The sequence below is a fragment of the Rhinolophus sinicus genome, linkage group LG14 (assembly GCF_036562045.2).
Source record: "Rhinolophus sinicus isolate RSC01 linkage group LG14, ASM3656204v1, whole genome shotgun sequence".
Classification (NCBI taxonomy): Eukaryota; Metazoa; Chordata; class Mammalia; order Chiroptera; family Rhinolophidae; genus Rhinolophus; species Rhinolophus sinicus.
In genome coordinates, this window is record NC_133763.1 from 31344998 (window position 1) to 31357163 (window position 12166).

The following is a 12166-nucleotide window of genomic DNA, read 5'->3' on the forward strand; positions in this document are numbered from 1 at the left end:
TATAGTTCCATCCGGGTTATTTGCCGGGGAGGGCATAGGGCGTGGCTTTATGACGACCCGGGGGAGGAGCCAACCCCGGAGCCCGGGTCTTCCTGACGGAGGGGGCGGAGGTAGTGTGGGCTGCTCCTGTGCACACCCCATACTGGACAAAATGGCGGGGGTCTCTAGTCTCATACTTCCCTTTGAGGTGGGAATATCAGCTAAAAAGTGTAACTAAAAAGATTCCACTTTTGAAGTCCTGTTCGTAACCTCTCCTGCTCTTCTCGCTTTCCTGTTGGGTAACCATGACGATGTTGCACGCGCCCTGTCTCTTCTCCCCCTCCGTTCCTGCGCAGATGGTGAGGCCCAAGGGCGCGCAGGCGCAGAGAGCTCGGGGCGGTGCCGCTGAGGGGCGGGTGACGCAGTGGCGTCGCTGCCATTTTAAGTTGTTTGTTCTAGCTTTTCGTCTCAATCGCGATTCTGCCGGGACCCGGGAGGCTCCGAGGCCTTCGCCGCTTCTGCAGCCACCGGTGGCAGGGGACGAGGCTGTGCCGCCGCGGACGCTCGCCATCCGCTTGGCTTTCCGCGTCCGTGTCTCTGAGACCCACTTTCCTGAGAGCCGGAGCCGACGTGGGGAAGGGAGGACTTGAGCAGATGCTTGAACTGAAATAACTTTATTCCAGGGTTGATTCGGCTGACAGACTCTCTTAGTGCAGGGCTCCCCACCTCTTCCCCGCTGCCGGGACCACCATCCCTTCTCGTTTTCCTCTTTTCTCTTTCTCGCCGCTGCCCCCGTCCTCCCTCCGCCCCGGGGCGCCGAGCCAGACTATGGGTCCCAGGCGGGGGCTGCGTGGCGGAAGCAGCGCGGGCGGCCGGGTCCCAGTGCGCACCGCAGCAGGGATGGGGGGGCTCAGTTGGCTGGTGGTGTTCTCTTGACATGGCTCTTGCCCAAGCCGCGAGCAGCGCCCCCACCGCCGCCGCCGCCTCTTCCGCCGCCGCCACCGCTCCGCCCGCGGGCTGCGGCTAGAGGGCCCGCCCCGCCCGAGTCGCTCCGCGATCCCGGCCTCCGGGGACAGGGAGGGGGACTCCCCACCACCCACCCGCCCCTCGGGAAGCCCACTAACGACCTCAACCTAAACCATCCAAATTCGAGAAACATGGTCTGTTCAACGTGAGAGAGCTAATCCGGAACCCGGGAATTTAATTTCTTTTGTGGGGGTGGGGTGGGGTGGGCATACTTTAAAAAGTGATATTAACACAACTTTTCTTTTTTTCCCACTGATCGTTCCCATTTACCCTATCCCGCCTACTCTACCCGGGCGGGAATTATTTCCACGATGAAATGAGTGAAAACCTGAGTGATCCTGTGTCTCCCGTGGTGCGAGTGAGTCGCTGCCGCTGAAGGCAAAGGGTGGGGGTGGGACCTGGTGGGTGGAAGGCAGGTGGTCCCCGGGCACTGCCTGGATTTGGGAGAAGAACCCGCCACCTTTGCCTCAGCAATGCCCACGAAAAGATAAGTCTTACTCCCCACGGCCTTGAACGGGGGCAAATTCATAGGGAAGGCTCCCTTGGGGAATGTAGGACTCCTTGCAGGGCTAGTGGTGTTGGGATCACGGGCATTAATCAGGTCTGACCACAGAGCTGGAATAATTACATCGTATTATATACTCCCCTTTCCCTCGGCCATCATGATTCTCTTTGGCAGCATTAGCAGCCACCTGAGGGTCAAAATGTGGGTGATGGGGAAGTTGGTAATGACTCCGCTGTTTTTTCTCATGGCTCCTTTGGGCAACAGGTGCCCGCCCCCAGTATACACTGTAGTTGATTGCAGGGAAACCCTGAACCTTTCCCCTTCCTTCTCTACCGATTTTGCACTTTTCTCTTTGCTCACCACCAAGTGTAATCAATAACAAGCACTGACAATACATAGCAATAGTGAAACGTGAAATAAGAATTAATTAGGTACTACAGCCATGGATCTGGCTGGGTAAAATCCAATTGGATATTTCAGTTTCCTGTTTTGGTGGGGTTTTTTTGGTGTTTCGTTTTTTCTTTTTTTTATTTGGATCACTCATCTCCCTTCCCTGTTCCTTTTCATAATCCCTTTTCTAAAACGGGGGGAAAATCTGGATGGGTTTTAAGGATTGGACTGATGTCAGCTGTGTATTATTGCACACCTATATCCTGATAATAGGCTTTTCATTTTCCCCCCAAAGTCTTTTTTTGGCAGTTAAGCCAAATGTGTTTTCCTGAAACTTAGTTCAAGTATTTTCTCCTCTTTCCTTCTTTCCCTTCCTTTTTCCCCACTCCACCCCAAACGTTATTGTCCAAACATGACAGTGGCTTTTGTTTCTTGACCCTGTTATATGACAGTCTGCTAATATTGCCAGAAGGTGCAGTTTTTGGGTTACAGTCGTGATTTTAGCTATTCAATTATATTAGCAGGAAAAAAAATGACTTGTTTCTGTTGTACTTGAGTCTTAAGAAAAAGTACCCATAGTTTAGTGACACTTTCCAAAGGCTTTAGTACCACCTGTATTTCAAAATGGGGGACCCAAACTCCCGGAAGAAACAAGCTCTGAACAGACTACGGGCTCAGCTTAGAAAGAAAAAAGAATCTCTAGCTGACCAGTTTGACTTCAAGATGTATATTGCCTTTGTATTCAAGGAGAAGGTAATTTAAAGTTCTTAATGTGAATTAGCACAAGTGGTTTTTGTAAGTTGTGAAAATAACTGAATACTAGGTTAAAGAGTAATTGGCAAAAGTTTACAGTGTGTACTTTGACTTTCTTCGCCCTTAAGGAGAATTCTCTGAATCCAGTCAGTAGTTGCAGTATAACTGAATGGAAGGGTTGAGTATTCACTGGTTGGGAAGTATTTGATTCTAAAACTTAGTAGGGTTCACTTTTCCTTAATGTGGTGTGGGAACCATTGTAAAACTCTCCCTTGTGTTTTACAGTAAATTTCATTTATGTGGAGTTAACAAGAGAACTTTATAACTGAGTTTAAAGATTGTCTAATGTAACATAAATAGGATGACCGAAAGTGGTAAACTGGAATCAAAATGTTTATTATGTTAAAAGCAGTCTATTTCTTCAAGTCCAGGATGCAGGTACCTTTTCTAATGATACATTTAGTAGAAGACACTAATTTTTAGGAGCAATTTAACACTCAAATGGTTAATTTGTGTTTAGAAGTGCAGTTTATTAAAAATCAAAGTGAAATAAAGAGGAAGTTAATTATTTTTTGTCTTAAAAAAACAAATGAGTTGTGAGTTGTCAAGAAAATCATGATAAAGCAGTATTTTTTTGCAACTTAATGGGCAGTTTCTTAAATCTATTTGACCTGAGATTAGGTTATGAGTATAAAGAAATACTTGGATTTTTGCACTTAAATTATGAGCTAAATTCAGATCAGAAATATAATCTTAGTGTGGTATCTTTAATGTTTGGATGTTTCCTAGGTTTTTACCCCACTCTTAACTCTTTCTTAAAGGTTATTAGTATCGAAGAATGCACTTAGCTGCTAGAATAGAGCATTGTAAATAAGGTGGTTGCAAAAGTGGTTTGTTTTGAAGTGATTATCCCAAGATTGGGTAGTTCCCACGGACTTATCCATTTTCTCTCCTTTTTTTTGTTAACAATATTACTGCAGAATTCAGAAGATCAGAAATTAGTTGAAGATATTATAATGCACGCCCATTAGAAATAAATCTAAGATACAAGGAGTGAGACTAGATCTTTGTCTTTAATCTAGAAGGTTAACTGTACCATCTAGTTCTTTAACACTTGTGAGAACATGCTTTTATTCTGTGAATGAAGAGTACTTTAGTATTTAGTAGTTCATGAATTTTATATTTGAAATTGATGGTGAGCACTTGGTCTGACTAAATTTGAAACTCAATTTGGTAGACATTTTTTTCTCCTTGCAAACATTGACACTTGTAGTTACATAATATCCAGAATACTGGAAATTGACCTTTAAGGAGTGAGTTAATTGGTCTGAAGAACGTTGTTTTTAGACTGCTGAGATTTTAATTTAAATGTGTGTAGAGCCAGTTAAATGAAGTTACATCAAGAGTAAATCACTGAAATTTCTTTTTTTTTTTTTAACTTTAGGGGTGGTGTTTGTTTCTCACAGCGTTTAAGAAATACTGTCTAAAATAATTACTTGGTATGGATACCATAATGCTATAAAACCATGCAGTCAAACATTCTGATAATAGCCTGTTTTATGTAGTTGGGGTCAGGGGTCTTGGAGAGGACAGAAAAGTTGCCTATTTGAAAACCTGTTTGTTTTCAGTACAAAAATGACTTCAGTTAAGAATTTTGCTGAGTTATAATAAAGGTACATGGATTGTAATATGAATTGGGTGTTAAAAGACTGTGCTACCCATGGATTAATACACTTTTTTTCTTTTAGAAGAAAAAATCAGCACTTTTTGAAGTGTCTGAGGTTATACCAGTCATGACAAATAATTATGAAGAAAATATCCTGAAAGGTGTGCGAGATTCGAGCTATTCCTTGGAAAGTTCCATAGAGCTTTTGCAGAAGGATGTGGTACAGCTCCATGCTCCTCGATACCAGTCTATGAGAAGGGTAAGTTCTGTTTTAAGTCTTGATTTGGTAAGTTTGGCAAGTTTAAGCTTGCATAGTCCCCACCCCCACCCCCAAGAATGAGTAGTTACAGTGGTCATGAATTTCTTTAAAAGTTGGCTTTAAATAAAGCATTGATGACTTATGTGGTATTATGCTGATAATGGTGTACATTATTGCTGTGAATAATGTTTTATATTACTGTTTGTTGGGTTTTTCTTTATGGGAGGAGAACTAACATCATACCCCCTAATAAATAAGAAACAAAGTAGAAGAGACTATTTCTGCCAACCTTTTAAATTTCTGCAACTCATAGGAAGTTAATCTGGCTTACTCGAACGAGATGACCACAGTTAGTGGTTGGGGGTGGGGGAAAGACTGGAAACACCATGTGCTGGTCTGGCAGAGGTTTTTTGGACTTTGGAAATTAATATGCTGGACCATGATAAGAGGAAATCAGCATATAACAAAAATAGCATTTCAATTGTAATAAGATAGTGATTCATAGATTAGAAGTTCCAAAACTTCTTAACTTTGCTTTAAATAGTTCTGATTCTGAAGAGTGGAAATAAAGGTGCAAAGGTTTTTTAAAAATGACCGAAAAAATCAGAACTTTAGTTGGCGTTTTCACCATGCGCTCTTGAATTTAGATCTTGATGTGAGGAACATTGTTGAATGACTGTGTGGACTCTACAAGATAAAAATTAGAGTGAATTAGGTGATGAGCTATTCAGGTTATATACAGTCCTATTACTGTTACTTATATAAAATGATATATAGTGGACCTTTTGCACTTGTGTTATTCCTTTTTACAGCTGTCTTGGAAAATAATTTTCTCCTTTTTTAATGTGTGTCATTTTATAGGATGTAATTGGCTGTACTCAGGAGATGGATTTCATTCTTTGGCCTCGGAATGATATTGAAAAAATTGTCTGTCTCCTGTTTTCTAGGTGGAAGGAATCTGATGAGCCATTTAGGCCTGTTCAGGTATTTTATTCTAAAATAAGTGTGGTCAGCATTTAAATAAGTGAAAACTCCTGAATAAGGTCAAACTTAAGAAATTCTGGGGAGTATGCTTTTTCTATTTTTAGTGGGGAAGAGTATGCTTTCTGATAAAGTTTATGAGTCCCATCCTTTTGTGATTGTAATGCAAGATAAAAAACCATTTGAATTATTGAATCTCTTGAGAATAAGGTGGGTCTCAGCTACCCACTGTATCTTTGAAATTATAACCAGACGAAGTCTGTTAAGGTCAGCATTGATTTATGGGGGTTGGGGCGCATGGATTAATTCAGAAAATCTCTTCCCCTGCACTATACACACTCCTTAACTATCCGGGCGATAGAAGGAAATGTGATGAAGGAAATGTTTTATATATCAAGAGACTGATCAAAATGGTGGTAATTAGCTACATCTGATTATCGAGCATTTGAAATGTGGCTAGTGTTACTGGAGAACTGAATTTTAAATTCTTTAAATTTTTAAGTAGCCACTATCAGCTACCATATTGGACAGCACAACTATATGCATGTGTGTGCAGTAGATGTTTCACATTGTGTAACATGTTCGTAGTTACATATAAATGTTTGTATTTTTTAATTAGGCTAAATTTGAATTTCACCACGGTGACTATGAAAAACAGTTTCTGCATGTACTGAGCCGCAAGGACAAGACTGGAATTGTTGTCAACAATCCTAACCAGTCAGTGTTTCTCTTCATTGACAGACAGCACTTGCAGGTAAGCATTTTTATTGGGGGGAGGGGGGAGGGCGGGGGGGCTACTTAAAGGCTCATTTTAAAAGCTTATTGGTTAGCAAACTGTTTTCTATACAAGTTACCTGATTCTCTTTTGCTCGTTCAACACTATTATTTTTGAAGTTATTTAAAAAACAAGAAATATATCTTGGGCCTCATCTTAGAACAGTGGTTCCCCAACTTTGCTGCATATTAGAATTGCCTGGGGAGCTTTGAAAAGTCATGAATCCAGTGTACACTAGAGTTTGAGAAATGCTGCCATTTTCTACCTAAACTACAGTCACCACATCAACATCACCTGAGAACTTATATATGTAGAATGTCAGGTCCTGCTTAATCAGAATCTACATTTTTAACCAAATCATTGAGTGACTGGTAGGTAACACATTATATTTTGAGAAGCACTGGCCTGTTTCAAAGTAAATAAAAATCTGAAGGGATGAAATCCGTGTTTAAAAGATCCATGTGTTTTAAATACTTCCAATTTAGGCAGCAATCTAGGTATTCTAAGTGAATTTTTATTCTATAAAACATTGTTTGTGCTCACCAACCTTGACCTAAATATCATTACTTAGAATTTTTGATACTTTGTTACTAACCTTTAGAATACAGCAGCATTTCAATGTACTGTTCAGGCACTATAAAGCAATGAATAAGACAGACAAAAATTCCTGCCCTCATGGAGTCATATCCATTGTGGGACACCCAGCAGTAAATAAGTAAAATATATAGTGAGATAGTGATAAGTGCTAAGAGAAAAAGAGAGGTGACATACGGTGTTTCCCCAAAAGTAAGACCTCGCCGGACCATCAGCTGTAATGCATCTTTTAGAGCAAAAATTAATATAAGACCTGGTCTTATTTTACTACAAGACCGGGTATAATATAATGTAATATAATGATCTAATACTGGGTCTTGTATTAATTTTTGCTCCAAAAGACGCATTAGAGCTGATGGTCTGGCTGGGTCTTATTTTGGGGAAACATGGTATAAAAAATTCATGGGTGTGAATTCTTAGGTGGTATAGGCAGAGAAGACCTCACTGAGAAGGTGACGTAAAGATATTTTTTTTTAAAAGTATGATATTAATTGCATTATGGAACATATTTAGTTTTATTTAAGGGAGTGTGCAAGGTACTAAAAAATACAAAAGCAAATCATACTGCTCCCGTCAAGGGGCTGATAGACTTTCTATTTTGTAAAGTAAAGTAATTATGGTATAGGTACAAATAAAAGAACTGTAGCGATTCCAGAAGAAAGATAATTTCACTGGAGGCATTTATAAAACTAATAGAAAAACCATGTAATAGGTGGGTTTTTTAGGCTCTTTTTGAACCTGGGGTCTTTAGCTCTGGAGATTTTTAAGTTGACTTATTTTTTCTTTTTAATTGCTTGTAGTATAGAATCCACAACAAAGATTTTTAGTCATAGAAGATTTAATAATAGTGACTTGAAAGCGTCACTTTGTTAATAATAAGTAGAAATTCATGTTACGGATCAAGGTCGATGTTTTCTATGCTTTAGGAATCAAACAACTGGAATCCTTTGAATGCAAAGAAAATTATAAGATCATAAGCTAAATTTGGGTTGTAGGTAGGGTGACCAACAGTGTCAGTTTGTTTGTTATGTCCTGATTTTAGCACTGAAATTCATGCCCAAGTCCTAGAAACCTGTTAGTCCTGGGCAAATGGGGGTGGTTATTACCCTATTTGTAGATGAATTTGGTCCTCAGTGCTCTTAGGGCTCCTTCCATTCAGGTTCTGTTGTTGATCTTCATAAACTGGAGATGTGTTGCATATTTGCATTATATAGAAGAACCAACCTCTCTCTACTTGTTCACAAGGGGATTGATACGGCAGTGGCCAACGCATGCAGTAGATCAAGTCCCCGACTCTCTACTAACAGCTTTATGTGTATAAGCTCATTTAATCCTCACAACAATCCCCTGAGGTGTAGACCTCATTTTATAGCTAAGGAAATCAAGAAATTAAGTAGCTTAATCAAAATCATCCAGCAGAGCTCTTTAGCTGTTTATTATAATATAAGATACATAAGGGCTAGACTAAAGGATAATTTTGGATGGGCAGGTGGTGTAGAGGCATATGCCTGGAGTCTGGATTCTAATACAGATGTAGCCACTTAGTAGCTATGAGATTTTGGACATGTAACTTCTATGAGCATGTTCTTTCTGTTAAATTGAGAGTAAATGGTATTCATAAGGTCGTAACATTTAAAATGCAAAAATATATGTGCATATGTATAAGTTCATTTACATTAATAGACTGCTTCAGACATCAGTAAAGGCCATCTTTTTTTTTCTGCATTTTTTAGAGGTGCTACAATGAAAAGAAGATGGGCTTTGAAGGCAGGTCTGGGTTCAGAATCATCTTCCATTTACTAGCAGTGGTTATTTGTGAAAGAACCTAGCTCATGTTTGCCAGAAGTTAGATGTTAAAAATAGTAACTACTTTTCAAAAACAGTAGAGTTTATCTGGTAATACTTTGGCTTTCTTCTAGTCTTTTACTCCAGAATATGCTTAAATCTTAACTACTTCTGATCTTCTCCCTAGCTTCTACTCTCACCGTATCTGCTGTCTTTCTGTATACAAACATGACTTCAAACCTGTATTCAAATCTGTCTCCATGAAGTGCCTTTAAACCTAATTTCTTTTAGCAAGTAGTCTATGGTTGACACTCCTTTTATCTGCATAAATTCCTTAAAGATTTATTTCTAGTCATGCTTACTTTTTTCTGTATTTTGTATGGCAAGGTTCTGTCTTCCTAAGGTCCCTATGGGTAGGGACCATCATTTATTCCCTTACTCCATGTGCTTTGTTATTGTGTCCATAAGTGCTTAGTAAATTGTGGGAGATTGACTAAATGTGACAATTGATCACTTATGTCTTATTTTTTAAGAATGTTAAAACTTTTCCCATTCCAGACTCCAAAAAACAAAGCTACAGTCTTCAAGTTATGCAGCATCTGCCTCTACCTGCCACAGGAACAGCTTACCCACTGGGCAGCTGGCACCATAGAGGATCACCTCCATCCTTATATGCCAGAATAGAGTACTGACCAGCAAAATGGAGACGATCAGAGAGTGCAGCAGCAATTATTTTCTTGTTTTCTTACCACTTTATTCTTTCAGAGTTTAAAGAAAATGGACTCATGCACAGAACACTATGCATTTTGAAACTTGTTCATCCTGGATTTTTTTTTTTTTTAATCATTTGTATCTCAGAACTTTAAAAAAAATTAGATGTCTTCTGCACGGACTGTGTGAAAGAAGATGCTTTGCATCTTTGCTGCACTGCATCAGCATCTTATAAAAATGTGAAGTGAAAGGACTATGTACACTGAAATGCTTAAATGTATCCGAAAGCGCAAGGTGATACTCATTTTTGATGGTCTTTCCATTTGTGCTGGTTTATGCCTCTTTGACATCTGTCATCAGTATTTAGAGGGTGAGAAGTGAATGTAACAGGTATAAATAACATTTTAAGAAACTTAATAGCTTTGCTATAATCACCGTTGTTCCAGAGCACTGTCAGATTCATTCTAATGACCAGAAGTGGTTTTTTTAAAAAAATACAACCACAGGAAAGAAATCTTAAATGACAAAAGCATCTCATTGTAGGCATTCTTGCCTCATTTTACTGGGCCATGTTTGTTTCCTGGTACTCATAAATACATGTATTTTATTTCCAGATCTCTTTCCTCAAGTTGCTGTTAGAGTATTCTGCTGAGTATGGATACAGTTTAGACCCATTAAAGCAGATCTGGAGTCTCAAATCGCTAAAGCAGCTATAAAACTGAGAAATACATCCACAGCTGCTGAAACCATGATAGGTAGAGGACTTTCCTTTTTGGTTTTTGTTTTCTGGTTTTAAAGAGATTTTTATTACAAAGAAAAAAAATTCCAGTGAATTGTGCAGAAATACTGGTTTCTACGTCATCCTAAAGAAAAACTTAGGGTTTTTTGGAGTAGGAAAAAGTTATTAAAGTTGGCATCTTTAATTGTAAAAACCACCATTGAGAGTCCAAGTTCTAAAAGCAGAGCTCATTTTGTGCGATGAACATAAGGAAAGACTACTACTGTATAGTTTTTTTGCTTTTAAATGAAGAAAAGCTTTGCTTAAGGGTTGCATTCTTTTATTGGAGTAAATCTGAATGATCCTACTCCTTTGGAGTAAAACTTAGTGCTTACCTGTTTCCTATTGTATTTAGCTTTTGGTTGGAATTTGAAAAAATGAAAACCTAAATAAAATAGGTTTAAGTTCCCTGACTATCCAGGTGAATACACAAAACTTGAAGTGGTAACTTTTTTCCTAAGTCACTTGGTAGGTGTTATTGATGACCTTGAGTTATTTAATAGTCAATGGCTAAACAGTAAATTCAGAAGAATAAATCCAGCAATTGGGTTTGTAATTTCATCAAGAACAGGACTCTTTTGTCATCTTTTAATAGTTATCAGCCTGGCCTTACGCCTTGCTTCATGGGAAAGACAAAAATGTTCTTTTTTTTTTAATATTTAGACCACTTGCTATTTTTTTTCTTTCAATTTTTATTGGGGAACAGTGTGTTTTTCCAGGACCCGTCAGTTGTCCTTCAATCTAGTTGTGAAGGGTGCAGCTCAGCTCCAAGTCCAGTTACCGTTACCAATTTTAGTTGCAGGGGGCGCAGCCCACCACCCTATGCAGGAATTAAACCGGCAACCTTGTTAAGAGCTCACGCTCTAACCAACAGCCATCTGCTTTAACCAACAGCCATCCGGCCGCCCCTCCAGAAGCTCAGTGGCAGCTCATTTGTCTTCAATCTAGCTGTGGAGGTTGCAGCTCTTGTGGGAATTAAACCAGCAACCCTGTTAAGAGCTCAAGAGCTTAACTGAGCCATCCTGCCACCCCAATAAAAATAGTCTCAATTCTAAAATGCTTTCACATTTCCTAATCAATTAAAAGAATCTATTTGAAATAACACTGATGTTTGTATCATGGTCAGGAACTGTTCTAAGCTCTTATCTGAATGAATCTAACCCCGTGGAAAATTGATGCTTACCTAACCTCACATGGTGAGTAGGGGAGGGTTTATAACCAGCTGTCTGGCTCTATAGAGCCCTAGCTCTTTTTTTTTTTAAATGAAATGATTTTTTTTTTTTTTTTTTTAAATTTTCAACCTTTAACAGTTGACTGCAGATTTAAAGTCACTATCTTTTCACCTTTTAGTCATGATGTTCACTAAGACTGCTTGATGCAGAAATCAAATATTAAGAATGCCATAGTCAAGTAAGAAATAGATGAAACAATTTGTGAACTTGGTCTTTTTGATACTGTAGACTGAGATATAAGATCTGCATGGTTTTATTCTAGGTACTAGAAAAGGGGCTGATGGTAAGCTCCCCCCCCCTCCAATATTAAATATCCCCGTGCTGTAACATCAAAACCACCATACCCATTGGACGGTTTTCTATATCTCATTAATGTGCCTTGCCTTCAACTTTCTTGACTATTTTAGGCCACAGGGCTCAATCTATTTTGAAGTTTCATAGTCTTGAAATTGGGTTTTAATAAAACGTAGATGGCATTTTAGAGTTGAGAAGGACCTAAAATTAATTAAGGATTAACCATTAATTTATATTTTTCCTTTAGCTTAATATTTAGAGTTCAGTTTTAAGGTAATCTTATCTCAAAACGGCCTGAGTAGTTTGCTTTCCCTAAATTTTCAAAACACTGAGCTAAGAATTTTTTCATCCAAGTATCATACATTGTCACATCCACAACATAGGCAGTGAGCCAACGAGAAGGGGCGGCGAAGGGTTAAAGTAAGAAACAAATCAAAG

At 39.1% G+C, this 12166-nt stretch overlaps 1 protein-coding gene across 2 annotated transcripts; it reads left to right on the forward strand.

Annotated features, from left to right (window-relative positions):
• Positions 1 to 389: 389 nt before the first annotated feature.
• Positions 390 to 10770, forward strand: LG14H6orf62 (linkage group 14 C6orf62 homolog). Of its 2 annotated transcripts, none has more exons than XM_019716835.2 (5): positions 390 to 1363; positions 4402 to 4578; positions 5440 to 5562; positions 6179 to 6313; positions 9272 to 10770. In XM_019716835.2, exons 1-5 carry the CDS (start codon positions 1322 to 1324, stop codon positions 9395 to 9397), a joined length of 603 nt encoding a protein of 200 aa, XP_019572394.1. In that variant the 5' UTR covers positions 390 to 1321; the 3' UTR covers positions 9398 to 10770. The 2 variants fall into 2 exon arrangements, with proteins under 2 accessions (XP_019572394.1, XP_019572393.1); XM_019716834.2 differs by having other exon boundaries at positions 391 to 2653.
• The last annotated feature ends 1396 nt before the right edge of the window (positions 10771 to 12166 follow it).

Bases quoted from the DNA above. Each gene is read 5' to 3' on its own strand.
- LG14H6orf62 (XM_019716834.2), top strand. From the start codon at position 2,525: ATGGGGGACCCAAACTCCCGGAAGAAACAAGCTCTGAACAGACTACGG. The intron at 2,654-4,401 runs GTAATTTAAAGT...TTTTTCTTTTAG, and splicing joins CCTTTGTATTCAAGGAGAAG to AAGAAAAAATCAGCACTTTT. The intron at 4,579-5,439 runs GTAAGTTCTGTT...GTCATTTTATAG, and splicing joins GATACCAGTCTATGAGAAGG to GATGTAATTGGCTGTACTCA.